Genomic DNA, 15,837 nt, shown 5'->3' with positions numbered 1-15,837 from the left:
TATCCTTAGGCCATGAGGAGGGCACCTGAAGCTTGGCATAAATTCCCATTTGCTTCCCACAGTAAACAAGGTCAGATAGCCATTATGTCTTAGTTGGTGTTCTTCCTCTACCACAATATTTAGACACTTGCTGTTTGGCCAGTAATAGTGCAAGTGCCACCAATTGTCTGTTGCTGACGTCATGCATCCAACCCAACAAAGCCATCATGGGGTCCAAGCCGAGGTCCTCCTCCACCATTTCTGACAAGTTGACACCAACCTCAGTCCAGTACCCATGAACATTAGATCATTGCCATGCGAGATGCAAAAAATATGCATCAGACGCACCACAACAGAAACAGTTCCGATGCATGCTTAGCTTCATTTTACAGAGACTCAGTGGAGTATAATAAAACATATGGATAGCGGAACTGCATCATACGAAGTTTGTTGTTTGACAAGAGCCTTGCTGTATGATAGCAGCAATACCATCAATCCTTACCTGATATCCCTATATTCAGAGCCGCTTCCCATTTATGTTTGAAGTTGGCAACACATACAGGGGTTTCCTGTTGAACAGCGATGTACAGCGACACAACTAGCTTTTTGGGTGTAGCGGCCAGCAAGTGCTCAAGCATTACAAAACTAGGTGGTTCTTGTGGTGAGTATTTTCGTTTTTTTCTTCAGCCTATAGTATTAGTATAAGAACATATCAAGGGGTGTGCACTCACCTCCCTCTGTGAATGTGCTGATGTCTGTGAAATGTCTGTTACGAGATAGATCCCTCCCATTCATGAATGTGTAGTTTGATGAGTTGTGAAATTGCCTTGTGTTTGGAGGTCGACCACAGTCCAGGATGTCCCGCCAAAGAAATAGAAAGTGAGTATAATACAGCCAAAACCGTCCATTCCCTCAGTCTGTGCACGGTCTGTGCTGTGCTACATTCCATATTAAACTTGTTCGGTCGGGTGAGATTCGTCATGTCTCTAGCCTGTCCTTCAAGGGCCGCACACTTTCATGCAGCACTTACTCCACACAGAGGGGTGGTAACGTTTCCACAGGGTAAATGAAGCAGATAGAAGGGTGTGTGCAAGTTCCTTACTACTGATGCAGCTCCAAATATCCCAGGTTGCTTAAGCTAGAGGATGGGTGATGGATAATTAGGCTGGCAGAGCTGCCCAGAGTACGGCTATCTTGTAGCTGGCTCTCTAGTAGCCCCTTGGAGTGCGTGCTTTTAATCCACTGTTATAAAAAATGCTTGCACTTGGTACAATCTACGTATTTCTAAAATCTATAATTTGGAAGCACTTTTTTACCTCTAACCTACATTTATTTGCACATTTTGTGGCAGCCTATGCTATAATTGTGTGTAATACAAGTTTAAAATAATGACTTACATATTCACAGTGCCTTCTGTGACAGGCATGGACCTCCTAGCACTAAAAATACACAAGACACTATTCCCTGCTGCACCAAAAATGTTTCATATGTTAAAGAAATACTTTCTACTTTTTGAAGTCTTTATCATGTTCTTACATGTTGTTTGTTGTGTAATTTTCAACCCAAATATTTAGAAGGTTTTGCATGTTCTTTGGCACTTAGGGTTGTGCCAGAGCACAGGTTTGGCCATGGCTTGATTTCAGAGCCATTGCAACTGCCCAGGGCCCAACATTCTTAGGGGCCTACCCCCTGCCCACCTTTCACAAGTACAACCAACGGACCAATGCACCAGCAGAGTTTGCCCAGGTGGGAGGAGGGGGTGCTGCTCATTCAACCGATTGGCAGGTCCTCTTCTGTTTCTGGTCTTGTTCTACTCTTCCTTATTTGTCTGGATTTTAGAAATACCCCTTTGAATCCGTTGTTGCAGAGATCCCCTCTGCTCTCGACTTCATCCTGCTCTTTAACTCTTTATGTCTGGTGATCCAGGCTCCCAGTTCTTAGATACATGTAGAGTACCTGATACACCCTCTAATGCAGCCGTTGGGCGTGCTTGGAGCGGAGACAACCGATAAGCTGTGGGTACCTCTCATCTTGATATATTGGATGTGAGAGTGTCGCCCACACAATCTGCTCTGCCTCATTAATTTTTTTGGGTTTGACGTCTAGTGGAGGGTGAGTTGAGCAAGATGTTTTTGTTCAACTTATCTAAACTAGCAGAAGGTGAAAAAAAAGTCATATACCTTAATGCAGTGATTAATTTGAACAACAATAAGTGTCAGGCCCAAAGTTTTGCACAGAAGCATGTGGACGGTGCTTAGAACATCAGGGATGTAGAGTATCAAGGCTGCATAGTCTTAATTCCACTACATTCCTCTGTAATCCACCACCAGACATTCCCTGCCTCTTTATCTCACGCTTGCAGGTTCAATTTAATCCCTGTTGTTTTCTCCCTTTGTCAATGTTTTCATTGTTTCTCTTCCTCTTTCTTTCCCACTTTTGTTCTTTTCTCACATTGGGTGAAAGTCCTGATGAGGAATAATAAGTGGCGGTCCCTGAAAATCAGTGTTGATGAGCTCCACTAGTAACCACCGGCTCAAATTAAGTACTGCCTTATTGTTGCCATGGGATTTAAAATGTTTAGAAACATAATCAAAGCTCTGTTGTTACTTTCTCGCCAAGAAAAATTGGGTTGGGGTGATACCCTTGACATTGGGTGACCAGACATTGAGAATCAAAAACCGGGACAAGTTAGACATAAATGTAGGACTAAAGTCTTTCATGTTACTTTAATGTCTGGCCATCCCTGTTTTTGCATACCCATGTAAATGTAAGTATGTGCAGGACCTTAAGTGGGCTGGGTCTCACCGGTGCTGAGCACCAGCAGTTTTTTAAAGGAGGTCTCTATCGGGCTCTGTTTTGTGCCCTGGCACAGGCAGTCCATTTTTTTCCGGACTACAGTGACAGCAGGCACATCATGTGCATGTGCTCACACTGCTCACATCTCATTAGTGGAGAAGTTACGGCATGACATCATGCCAGGTGAGTGTTGTAGGGGAAGGAAAATCCTTTAAAGAGAGTCATTTTCTCTCTGGATTTCCCTTCTCTTTTTGAAACTCAGGAGCAGCAACATTGTCATGGTGTCACCAGGGATTTAAGTGGAAGCTTTTTTCAATATTATATACAAGCCATAGTTGCTGCTTATTTATCTTATGCAACTAAAAACCATTGACATAGCCAATAGTCCTGACTTGTTGAAGGTATGATATTACTTGTTGTATCATATATCTGGATGCAATGACAGAAACAGCAAAATACAAGTCGGGCGACACACCATGCAAAGCACAGATTTTTTGCATATGTGTTTTTAAGCCATGCCCTCAATTACATTGACCACGCCCCTTTGAGAGACCCTCACCCAGTTTTTTTTCATCCCACTTAAAGCCCTGAGTGTGTGTGTGTGTAAATATATACAATGCATTTACAAGGCTTCATTAAAGCTGTGACAGGACCTCCACCCTGAGATCCCCCCCCCTTCTGTATTTCCTCTACTGCGAGCAGGCAGCTGTCCTCCTCCTATGCTTCCTGAAAAAAAAGATGATAAATCAAATCACTTTAGAGGGCGAGGCGTCTCTTGAAATGAGAGTAAAAGTTTCATTACTGCTTTGCAGGATGGCTTTATCTTTGTCCTAAAACCCGGGGCATTTCTTGAAAATGAGGAAAAGCGTTGGGACGCCGTCGCCGGGACAGTCCTTTCAAAACCGGGACTGTCCAGGGAAATCCAGGACGCCTGGTCACCATGATAAGTGCATCAATTTACTTTTGAACAAGGACATTAAACGCCACCTGAATGTAGCATACCAAGAGGTGATCACATGCCAAGAACATTGAATAAATAATGCGATATAAAAAACAGTAAACAAATACACTGATATCAATTGGGGAAAATCCTTATTATTTGTATTGAGGGGGGACCCTCCCTGTCCCACCCCGGAACTGCCTAATACAAATCAATTTGGTTGGATTCAAATATTTGGGGAGTTTCGTCTCACTGAACCCCTCGGTCCGCTATGCCCAAAATCTCCTTCCCCCTCTTCGTAGACTTAAAACTGATATCACTAGCTTGAAGACTCTCCCTATTTCACTCTTGGGCAGAGCTACTCTATTTAAAATGATGGATCTGCCACGATTCTTATATACCTTGCAAAACACCTTATATTCAGTTCCAACACGTTATTTTAAGGAGGTTGAGGGCCTGCTGAGGGACTTATTATGGGACAGCAAACCTCGAATCGCCTTGAGCAAATTAACATTAAACTGGTATGATGGAGGCATCAGCCTCCCCGATATCAAGAAGTATTATTGGGCTTCCCACCTGGCAGCCATTAACCATGGCACGTATGGTCGTGCGGACGACCAGGGTTACACCATGGACAGATGGCTCCTTCCGGGTGGCACTTATGGTAGGGCGTTGTACTCCTGACCTAAACGATTCACACAAACAGGCCCCACGAAGTACTCAGTTCAAATTTGGCACGACGCAACTAACTCTCTTGGTTGGAGACACAAATTAACATTGGCCACCCCTCTTTGGGATTCAGAGAAACTGGGAGACCTTTGGAAAACGAAGGGCTTTGACAAGTGGGACCTTATTGGGATCTCAGCCATTAAAGATATGTGGGGAAGGGGGGGGGGGTCAAGTCCTTCAGCACGCTTCAGAGTGAATATGATTTGGCAGACACAGAATTTTTTCGTTATTTTCAGGTCCTACACTCGCTCCAATCTTCATTGCCTGGGGGAGTCAAACCCCTGGAGGCTTCTCCCCTGGAGGACAGAATCCTAGACGGTCACCTCCCTGAAAAAACAATATCATTAATATACAAAAAGCTAATCAACCACATGACAAACCCTCTCCTGATACTGCGAGATAAGTGGGTACATGATGGGTTAGAGCTGGACGATGAGGATTGGCAAGCAGCAGTGTCCTCCCCTAGAGTGGTAGCTATCCCGGCACGCTTGCGATTGGTTCAGCTTAAGATCCTTCATAGTATCTAAATAACGGGACCCAGGTTAGTGCACATGGGATGGTCTGATACAGGGGAATGCAAAAAGCGATGCGGCCTTACCGGAACGATTATGCACACTATCTGGGAATGCACACATATCAGCTCCTATTGGCGCCAAGTGCACGACACGATCAATGAGGTGTTACATGTCTCTCTCAGTCCTGAGGCGAGACGATGCCTCCTAAACGTCTGGGAGCCCACTGACTTAAACACTTCTCGGACGCAATGGGCCACTCTAGGGTTCATGCTGGCAAAAAGAAACATTGCTTAACTCTGGGGGCATGGGCGTCCGCAGAAATTTTTCCAGGGGGGGCGAACCTGGCAAATGAAGGGGCGTGGCTAATGTTAATCAATAGGGGCGGGGCTAAAATGCAGACAATCAGGATCGGGTAATGCTCAGGCCAAGCTGAGAAAAAAAAGTGGTGAATTCTGCATTTGAAACTGGACAACAATTAGAGCACACATGAACCCTAAAATTACCCCCCTGGCCCCTTAAAACTCATACATTCCCTGATCCCTAAAATTAGCCCCCTGGCACCCCAAACCCCATAACCCATACCCACCCTGACCCCTAACATTGTCCCCCTGGCACCCCAAAACCCATACCCACCCTGAACCCTAAAATTACCCCTGCCCCCCAAAACTCATACCCACCCTGAACCCTAAAATTACCTCCCTGGCCCCTTAGAACCCATACCCGCCCTGAACCCTAAAATTACCCCCCTGGTAGCCCAAAATCCATACCCACCCTGAAAAATTAGTGACGGTCAAGAGATTAAAGACCTCGTCACCTTGGTACAGCTCTGAGCTGAAATGTTTAAAAGTAAACTGCAGGAGAGAAGAACGTCTTTGGAGACAAGACTATAGTAAAGATAAGAAAACTAGCTTTAATCTTGCTCTCCAACAATACAAGGATGCAATAATTACCGCAAAAAGACTATTTTACACAACTAAGATAGAGGAAGCCGGAAATTCCACTAAGGAACTTTTTAAAACTGACACACTGCTGTCTAAACGGCAGCAGGCTAATGCTTTTCAACCAGACCAAGCTATGTGCAATAAACTGGCCCTATATTTCCAGAACAAGGTTCAAGTGATTTATAATGACCTTTTGAACACTCAAATGGTTCCGGATAAGTCATGTCAATCATCTGATGAGGCTGTATCAATACATTGCAGATTAACATGTTTTCAGACAGTTACAAACGATGAGGTACACAAACTTCTCGTTTCCATAAAATCTGGTTCACCCAAAGACCCCTGTCCTCCCGCGATTATGCATTTGGCTGCTAGGAGAATTTGTGACAAACTCACCCCTCTAGTCAATCAAGTCTTGGAATCAGGTAGTCCACCCTAGACCCCTCGGAACCTAAGAACTATCGTCCAATTGCTGGCTTACCAATAGCAGCTAAAATCCTGGAGAAATCAGTGAACAAGGTGCTGACTGATTATCTAGACATCAATAACCTGCTGGATTCTACTCAGCATTGTTTTTGGTCGCACCACTCTACCGAATCAGCCTTGAAAGTAGTAACGGAGGAGGTCCGTAGAATAGTCGACGGAGGGGGTAGAGCAGTCCTTGTACTTTTAGACCTGTCAGCAGCTTTGGCACCGTGAACCACACAGTGTTAGTGCAGCGGCTGAAGGAAGTGGGGATCGAGGGTACTGCCCTGACCCACCTCACATCGTTTTTGGAGGGGAGGGAGCAGAGCCTGTACTGGGAGGGTCTGCAATCAGACAGTTTCCATCTTCCCTGTGGGGTTCCACAGGGATCGGCCTTATCCCCGACGATGTTTAACATCTATGTCATTCCCCTGGCCAGACTCATCAGGAAGCATGGATTCGCCCTGGTATCCTACTGAAGATACAGCTATTAGGTTTCATGCATGCCTTACCGAGATTATGACCTGGATGAACCACAGCTTCCTGAAAATTAACACAGATAAGATGGAGGTCATAGAGATTAGTCAGGGCCGATCCCTGTGGAATGACTCCTGGTGGCTGGTGGGAGCGGGGGAATGGCCCTGCCCCTTGCCTAAGGTTAGAAACCTCGGAGTCATCTTCGATGACCAATTAAGTGTTTCTGTGTAGGTAAACAGCCTCACCTCTTCCTGCTTCTTTCTAATAAAAACCTTGAGAAAGCTATTTCCTTTCATATCACTGGAACTACAAAAGACTGTGGTGGTGGCTCTCTTGTTATCCAAACTTGATTACTGCAATGCCCTGTTTTTGGGCATTAATAAAACCAAGATGAGAAAACTGCAGTCCCTACAGAATGCAGCAGCAAGGCTGCTTCTAATATACCTGGAGGTCAATCAACCTCGGCAGGAATCAAAGCATTGCATTGGCTCCCTGTACAGCAGCGCGCGGAATTCAAGGCCTTAGGCCTGGTTCATAAAGCACTTTATGGGGGAGGGGCCAAGGACATCCAAAAAATGTTTTTACCCTATACCCCCGGTCATGCTCTTAGGTCCAGTAATTTAGGCCTTCTCCAGATTGATAGGACTAGGCGGGTAAGATGGGGCGGCAGAACTTTTTCAAACTGTGCGGCAAAGTTATGGAACAAAATGCCAATAGCCATGAGATTCCAACCAAATCGACAGTCCTTCAGGAAGGACTTGAAAACGTGGCTGTTCAGTTCGATCTAGCTCCCTGGTAATACAGACTGTACCATTTTCACATACACCAGGCATTCGAGCGTTATAAAAGCATATATCCTATCCTATCCTAACCCTACAATTATCCCCCTGGCATCCCAACACCCATACCCACCTGGAACCCTAAAATTACCCCCTGGCAGCTGGTACCCCAAAACCCATACCCACCCGGAACCCTAAAATTACCCCCTGGCACCCCAATCACTAACCCACCCTGAACCCTAAATTTACTCCCTGGCACCCTAAAACCCACACCCAACCTGAAACCTAAAGTTACCCCCTGGTACCCCAAAAGCTGAACACTACAAGCTTACACTACATTTGCATATTCGGAGGGGACTGTCCTCCTTGATATTTCCATGCATGTAAGTCTAGAACACCGTTCACTTAGAGAAACCTAGATGTGCAGCCAGTAGGTAATGCTGATGCTGTAGAATGCATTAAAGTTACTGGAACTTACTTAAAAACTGCTGCCTGCTCTTCTGATACTATTCAGAGGAGTCGGGCTGATCAACAGCACTGTCTTCCTGGCATCCAGCCCCTCCCGAAGGTCTCACTGTGTAGATCAGAGGTCTTCAAACTTTTTTAGGCAAAGTCCCCCCTGACAATATTTTTTAGGAGTGGAGGCCCCCCCAATCACTTACATTTCTGGAAGTTGGGATTTAGCATCGTTGTCAACCATTTTTACCCCGAAGTGTTATCTGACAACTAATTTTCACAATTTCACAACAACATTATCAGTGTTTTGTAAATGTAAAATTTGTGAGTGGTAAATCTGGCCAAAAATCACAGAACTCATGCAACACCATTTGACGGGAAACTTTCTTTTGAGTGAAAACTGCCACAAGGTCAGTGGATGCAACCCCAACTTTCAGGACCCCATTTAGTACTGTGCAGCCCGATCCAGCAAATAATCAGAATGTTGGCAGACTTGGCAACCACATCATTCTCTGGGCAAGGTCTTTGCTCTGAAGATACAACTCAATCTATGGAAATTCCCACTGCCATATATGTTTATTTTGTATTATCCCACTAAAGCAGTATAGATGCTTTGGGCTCTGGTGCAAGCAATAAAAATGGCCTTCTGGGCTAAAGCTGGGATTATCAGGGTTTAATGGGCCGGATGTAGCCGCAGTCCGTGCAGATAAAAGCGGTGGGGCCGGGTGGGACGGGTGTATTTCGACGGACGATGACGAGAGAAAATTAAATAAATAATTAATTTTCACTCTGTATTGTCCATCGAAATCCCCCACCACCCCCACCCCTCTTACCTTGTTGCAGGCAGTTACTTGACAGCACTATCACAAATGAACAGGAGGAAGTGAAAAACTACAACAAGTGGTGTAAATTTGCCTTGAAAAACTACAACAAGTGGTCTAAATTTGCCTTGTAATGTTGCCTAAGACTCTGAAATTGTCTGCATCACAGCAGATTTGCAGAATCCAAACTGCGGTTGGCTAAAACACCAGGACTCCCAGAGATGAGACTCTCAACTGGGGCCTCTTGATAGCAAAGTGCAAGGACACTAGGGGGCATATCAACAACAACCGGCGATAATTATCGCTAAGCGCACTTAGCGCTAGAATAATTATCGCCGGCTAGCGTGGATATTTATCGCTGAGATAGTGTGCTATTAGCAACGCTTATATCAAAAGCGAAAAAAATCCTAACGCTAACTGCCTAACGTGAGATTATTGTTGGAAACCCAGCGATAATCTCACGTTAGCTTGTTGATAGGGACACACAAACTTAGCCATGATATCCACCTTCCATAGGATATCATGACTAAGTCAGTCCTGAAGAAGGCGTAAGGAAAGTAGCGATAACAGGGGTTATCACTACTTTTCCTGCCGCTATGCTTCATAGCGTGGGGCTTGATGATAGGAGAAATGTCGCTTAGCGACATTTCTCCTGTCATGTCAGGTCAGGAACGCCCACTTTGCATCTCATTAGAGATGCAAAGCTGTGCGTTAGGAATCCCCATGCTAAAGCAAGGTTTCACGCGTTAGCGTGACCTTGCTGATATAGCGATAAAATTATCGCCGCTTTTCGTCCGAAAACGGCCGCTAAAGCGGTGATGATTCATTATCGCCTCCTTGTAAATATGCCCCTAGGTCATCAACATTTCCACAGCGCAAATATGCTGTATGTAAGATCCCATAGCACCCTATTTTGTTCAACTTGTTTTCAGTTAATGGTTCCTTTTTGTCTGATGATCAGGGTGTTGCTCTGCCTTTTAGAAACATTCTCAGGAAGACAGCATCACCTGGACCATGAGCGACAGAGGTGACTCAGAAGCACCTGTTTGTAAGTTAATAAATTGTCCTTGAGGAAAGAGAATGCAGGCATCTCCAGTATCTGCCACCATATAGTGGTTGTTTGCGTGATTTTACATCTATATATAGATTTTGACTTGCTGATGCTACAAAAATCTGTTTAGCAAGCCCATCTACTGCTGCCTCTGCGACTAGCGTGACTAGTGGCATACAGCATGTAGTTCTACAGTGGACTTTGTGGCACATGGCCCAAGTGAGTGTCAACTTACCATAACTGCAGGACTCGAATCATCTGTAGTAACAGAGAACAGATCTAATTTTTCGACTGACAAGGGAGAGACAAAACCCAAAACTTATTGGAAGTGTAAGAGTTGAGGGGAGATCCCTCTCTGAGTTCTAAGGAGAGGGAGAAGTGTTGGGAGACTCAGTCAGTGTCAGGCTGGAGTAGAAAAGGCCCGGATTCCAAAATAAGAGACTCCACTTATGAACTGGGTTCATGAAGCAGGGATGAAAAAGAATGGGAAAGACTCAGAGAAAAAGAGAGAAGTATAAGGTGGTGAACAGAAGAGGCGTGAGCTGGAATCAAGAGTAAGCAGCCTTGGTATATGGCCACCCTGGTGTTCAGCAATGCTGCTGGCAGCTTCAAAAAAAAAAAATTGGGCCGCTAAACCTATTTATTTACTTTTTTACAAATTAAGTTCTGGAAATAGTACTGGAAACGGTACTAAGACCAAAAGAGAAATGAAGAGTGGGAGGGTCGAATAGAAACATATTCTTCCTGGTTTTATGTAGTTTGTGCATACTGTACAGTAATTAAGCCAGATCCAGTGCAAGGACTGAGAAAAGTACCCCCGAATAATCTGGAAAGTAGACACCCCTTCCTCACAATCAGACAGCAGCTGTAGTTTTTTGGCCCTTATGTCAGCACTAAGAGCAGTGGATTCAACAAAAAGAGAACAACCACTCCATCAGAAAGCTTCGGTATGAAATCATTGGCAATAGTAAGCAGTACACAAGATAGTTAGTTAGTCTCAGATCATCGTGAAATGTCTGAGTACATCCACTCGGCCTCTCAAGTTATGTTACTTGCACTTGTAATCACAGTCATACTCATTGCCGGTTAGCCTCACATAAAAATTCCAGTGATCCGTGGTGTGCAACGCACGCCACTCTCTGGCCTGGAAGAACCATCAAAATTAGCATCAGTTTCGGATCGGATTCGAAACACAGCAGAAGAGGTGGTGAAAATATATTTATTCTCAGACCAGAGGCGCAACTAGAGCCCAAATTTTGAGGGGGGTGTAGGGGGGGGGGGGCTAATTCTTCCAGCAGTAGGCAGAGTGGAGATGGAGGGGTGAAAAACAACAAAGCCTCACAAAAAGCCTCATTAACACGTAATTGGTCTTTTAAAGACCTGTGAAGTACTCGGGTGCGGCTGCGGGAAGCTGTCTCAGCCCGGGCTGACACACATGAGGGGGGGGCAAGGAGGGGGGCTCCAGGGGGGGGCAAGCGCCCCTCCTTGCCCCTCCCTGCGGACGCCCATGTCTGGGGGGCAGCACATCCACCCACCCACGTTAGAAGCCTGGGAAAGAGACCTCGATTGGTGCAGGTTCAGAAAAAAGACAATGTATTTGGCACGGGGGTGCCCTAAAAAGTGGTCCCGTGTCTGGAGCCCATGGAATATCTATAGAGGAGAGATCTGTACACCACCTCGAAATGTAGAACATGATGACCCTATTTCTCCGTGATGTTCCTCTCCTATGTACAGTCTGTATGTCCATCCATTCATGCGTATTGTGAAGTGTCGACTACCTGGTCTTCTGTAATGTACCATTCACCGATGTTTGTTTAATAAAAAGATTTGTTAAAAAAAATACAAAAAACACGGATAAAATTTGAGGAGAATGGCCTTGCCTCCGATGTGTCCGTGAAATTGACCTGAATTTTTGTCCTCAATTTGTACCCTTGCCCTGAATTCCTACACTGCACTGAATTTGCTGCCTCCATGTCAGCTTGGTCACCCTTCGGCAAGTTTTCATGTATACCAGGGGCTATTCGTGTTGTAACAGCATTTGTTATGGACAGGGAGACGCTTATTTTACTGTATCACTGTCAGGGTACTAGGGGGGTATTTTGTATGTTCAACTTGAAAGGTACATGCAGGGTCTATTCTTCAATTAGGGACGGGCTTCGCATTACGGGAGCCTATTTAACTTGTACAGAACAGCTGTAAGTTAAGCTTCCAATTAAGTCAATTTTCAAGTACAGCGATGTGCGAGGCTTCCACTGCTGGGGACGTTTGTGTACCGGAGGCCATATTTCGTGTAGACTAGAGGGATAGTCATTTTGGTGGACAGCGCGGGACATTCTTCACATGTGGAGTAGGAGGTGCGGCTGAGGTGGACAATATATATATGTTTTTTCAAACTATAAACTGGGGTGACAGTTAGTTGTTTTTGCTGCAGCAGAAATTCTCAGGCTACACCCATTCCGAGCCCGACCGAGGCTCTCGCCCCACCCCTCTTTCCCGGGAGGCGGGACCCCGCTCCTCCCTCCCATGGCCCTTGAGCACCTGTCACTGTGCCAGGCTGAGCTAACTTACTCTCCGGCAGAGGAGGCCATGGCGCCCCGGGATTCGAGGCGGCTCTGCTGCTGGGAGGGGGCCCGACCCTCGGTGTCCGGGTTCTCCGCTGCTCCGGAAGTTGTCTCCCTGCACCCCGGGCTTTGATGCCTCCTCCCGGGTGTCTGTCGGCTCTCTCGGCTGCCTGCTGTCCTCTCCCGCGTTCCCCGCCTCTCTCTCCTCGGCTCCCCCCGCTCGACCGGGGCAGCTGATGTTATGTTATTTTTAGCAGACTTTGGCCGTGGTCCCAGAGCGAGAGAGAGAAAGGCCTCACCCGGCCCAGACGAGACACAAAACCCTTAGTCACTGTTATGTTCAAGGGAACACCCCCACGCCTACGCGAGGGTGGTCCCGTCTGTGACCCGGAAGGGCCTAAACAAATAAATGGGGGCTGGACCGGATGATCCGGGTCAGTGCACCGAAGCGCATTAGCAAGCGTAGGTGTGTGTTATTTTCATTGCTCCGGATCCCGGAGCATCTGCTACCCGCCTGCATACCGCTGTCACTATCCGTCCGGTACCGGACATAACAACTGGCGACGAGGGGGTCTCTTCCGGACTCTCGCTTCTTCGACGGCTGGATCCTCGCTGCCTGACCCGCTCCGGTGGCGGCCGCCACACGGAGCGCTCATCTTCACACGCACGTGCGTCTACGCGCGGCCTGTCCCGGCCGCCTTCCTGCTGTCTCCCGGTCCCCGGCCCGCGTCACAGCTGCCATCCTGCGCGTGGGAGCGCCCTTCATCGACCGGCCTGCTGCCTGGTCTGCACCATCGTGCGCTGCTCAGGAGGACACGCCCCCTTCGACCGGCCTGCTGCCTGGTTCTGCACCCTCGTGAGCTGCTGTGGAGGACGCACACCTGCAGTTTGCCCCTCCCGGTCAGTGCCTGTCTGTGTCCCTGCTGGGGTTTTGCTGGCTGTGGTGGTGGCTTCGGGGTGGCGTTTTGAGGCTGCTGTGAGACGGAGGGGGCCCGTGGCTGCTGATTCCTTCCCGGGGGTCTTACCTGCTGCCGCCTGGTGCCACGTGGTGTGCGCTTCATCGACGCTCGACGCCTGGTCCCTGTGGCCTGGCTGCTGGGTGCCTGGAGGCCGAATTTTACCGCGGCCTGCGCCAGAAGTACTGCGTTTTGGCCGCTGTGGCTGTGTCTAACCCCTGAAGCGCCTCATCTGACGTTCTTAAAATCTGCATCCACCAGTCAGCGCCGAGATGACGACGGTGTCCCCGGTGGAAGCGTTCGTTGTGGATGGCCCGCCTTCCGCCCAGGCGGCCAAGTGGAAAGAGTGGCTGGAGCGCCTGGAGAATTATTTTGCCGCAGTCGGCCTCAAGCCTGAACGCCATCGGCCCATGCTCCTGCATCTGGGTGGTGCTGCAATTCACCGTTTGGCCAAGTCCGTGGTGGAAACCGGTCCTCCCTTCACCTATGCCACACTCAAGGCGGCCCTGACCGCACATTTTGAGCCCTTAGCGAATCCAGATTACGAACGTTTTCTCCTGCGCCAAGCAAGGCAACAACCCGAGGAGTCTGTTGACACCTTCTATGCTCGTCTGAAAGAACTGGCAATCACCTGTACTCTACCGGACACTGATGACGAATTGCGGGCGCAATTCATCCAAGGCTGTTCGTCCGTGAAGCTGAGAGAAAGAGTCCTCGAACTGCCCGGGATCTCCATGACAGATATCCTCACCATGGGCCGGTCTAAGGAGTTGTCCAAAGTGCGAGCCGCACATATGGAAACGGCCCTCCAACGTCAGGTAAAAACAGAGCCAGTCAACGCGGTGGTGGCGACTACCCCGAAGAAAGCGTCTAAAAAGAAGCCGGACCACGGAACTCCACCACCATCATCCCGCACCTGCTACATGTGCGGAGGCTCGTACCCACACCAAGGTGTATGCCCGGCGCAAGGGAAAAGATGTTCGGCATGTCGTCGCCTGAACCATCTAGCCAAAGTGTGCCGATCGGCGGGACGTCAGCGGCAACAAAGTCGGCAGGTCAATGCGGTGGATGCCCCTCCGCCCGAAACTGAGGAAGACGACATGGATGACGATGAGGACGAAGGCACGGTCCATGTAATTCACGCTCTACAGCCTGATGGATGCCCGAGACGGAGGGCACCGAAGTGTCACGTCAAGATTGCAGGGCATCTAACGCCGGTGCTGATCGACACAGGTGCGTCCATCAACATAATGGCCCAGTCCATGCTGAAATCCTTCCCAACTCAGCCCGTCCTGAAGCCAACGTCCATACAGGTGTTTGCTTATGGCTCCGGCACACCACTCACTGTGGTAGGCGTTTTCACCACCGACATTGCTCACGAGATCAACTCCGTCCGTACCAAGGTGTACGTCACCAAGGAGGGTACGGGAATGCTGTTGGGCTGTCGTACGGCGGAACACCTGCAACTGGTGGTTTTTGCGTTCGCTGTGCACCGGGAGGATGTCGAGTCATTGGTGGAAGAATTTCGGGACCTGTTCAACGGCATTGGATGCCTGAAGGACCACCTGGTGCGGCTGCACATAGACCAATCAGTGCAACCGGTTGCTCTCAAGCATCGGAGAGTAGCGTTTCATCTGCGGCCCAAGGTGGAAGAGGAACTAAGGAAATTGGAGGCCGCTGACATCATCGAGAAAGTGGACGGACCAACCCCTTGGGTCTCCCCCATTGTGATTGCCCGGAAACCAAAGCAACCAGGTGAAGTCCGGATATGCGTGGACATGCGTCTGCCGAACCACGCCATCAAGCGGGAACGCCATCTGACGCCCACTGTCGACGACATCGTTGCGGAGGTCAGCGGATCGCGCTGGTTCTCGAAGATGGACCTTCGGGCGGGCTACCATCAACTCCTGCTGGACCCCGAGTCAAGAGCCATAACCACTTTCTCCACCCATGTGGGCCTGCGCCGCTACAAGCGCCTCAGTTTCGGGGTGTCCAGCGCGGCGGAAGTGTTTCAGGACACCATCAGAGGGGTGTTGGCTGGCCTCAGTGGAGTCATAAACGTCAGTGATGACATTCTTGTACATGCACCGACTCTGGAGGAACACATGAACTGCCTACGATGCGTGTTCCGGAGACTCCAGGACAGTGGTCTCACGCTACATCGCGAGAAGTGCGAGTTCCTGAAAAAGGAGATAGCGTTCTTTGGCTATCACTTTTCGCAACAAGGAGTGTCGCCCGACCCGGCCAAGGTTCGAGACATCCAGACGGCTCCAGCCCCGACCACAGTCACCGGAGTGAGAAGCTTCCTGGGCATGGTCACCTACTGTGGTCGCTTCATCCGGAATCTCACGAATCTAACAGCACCTCTACG

At 48.3% G+C, this 15,837-nt stretch overlaps 1 protein-coding gene across 1 annotated transcript in view; it reads right to left on the bottom strand.

Annotated features, from left to right (window-relative positions):
• LOC146856239 (transitional endoplasmic reticulum ATPase-like) overlaps positions 1-12,731 on the bottom strand; it is a 123,603-nt gene extending 110,872 nt beyond the window's left edge. Inside the window, exon 1 of the mRNA XM_085654310.1 lies at positions 12,518-12,731. Coding sequence (XP_085510436.1) covers positions 12,518-12,537 — 20 coding nt within the window. The 5' untranslated portion in view covers positions 12,538-12,731. The remainder of the gene's footprint in view (positions 1-12,517) is intronic.
• Between the last annotated feature and the right edge of the window lie 3,106 nt (positions 12,732-15,837).

The sequence above is a fragment of the Triturus cristatus genome, chromosome 4_1, assembly GCF_964204655.1.
Source record: "Triturus cristatus chromosome 4_1, aTriCri1.1, whole genome shotgun sequence".
In the NCBI taxonomy this organism is placed as follows: Eukaryota; Metazoa; Chordata; class Amphibia; order Caudata; family Salamandridae; genus Triturus; species Triturus cristatus.
This window is presented reverse-complemented; position numbering and strand designations above follow the sequence as displayed.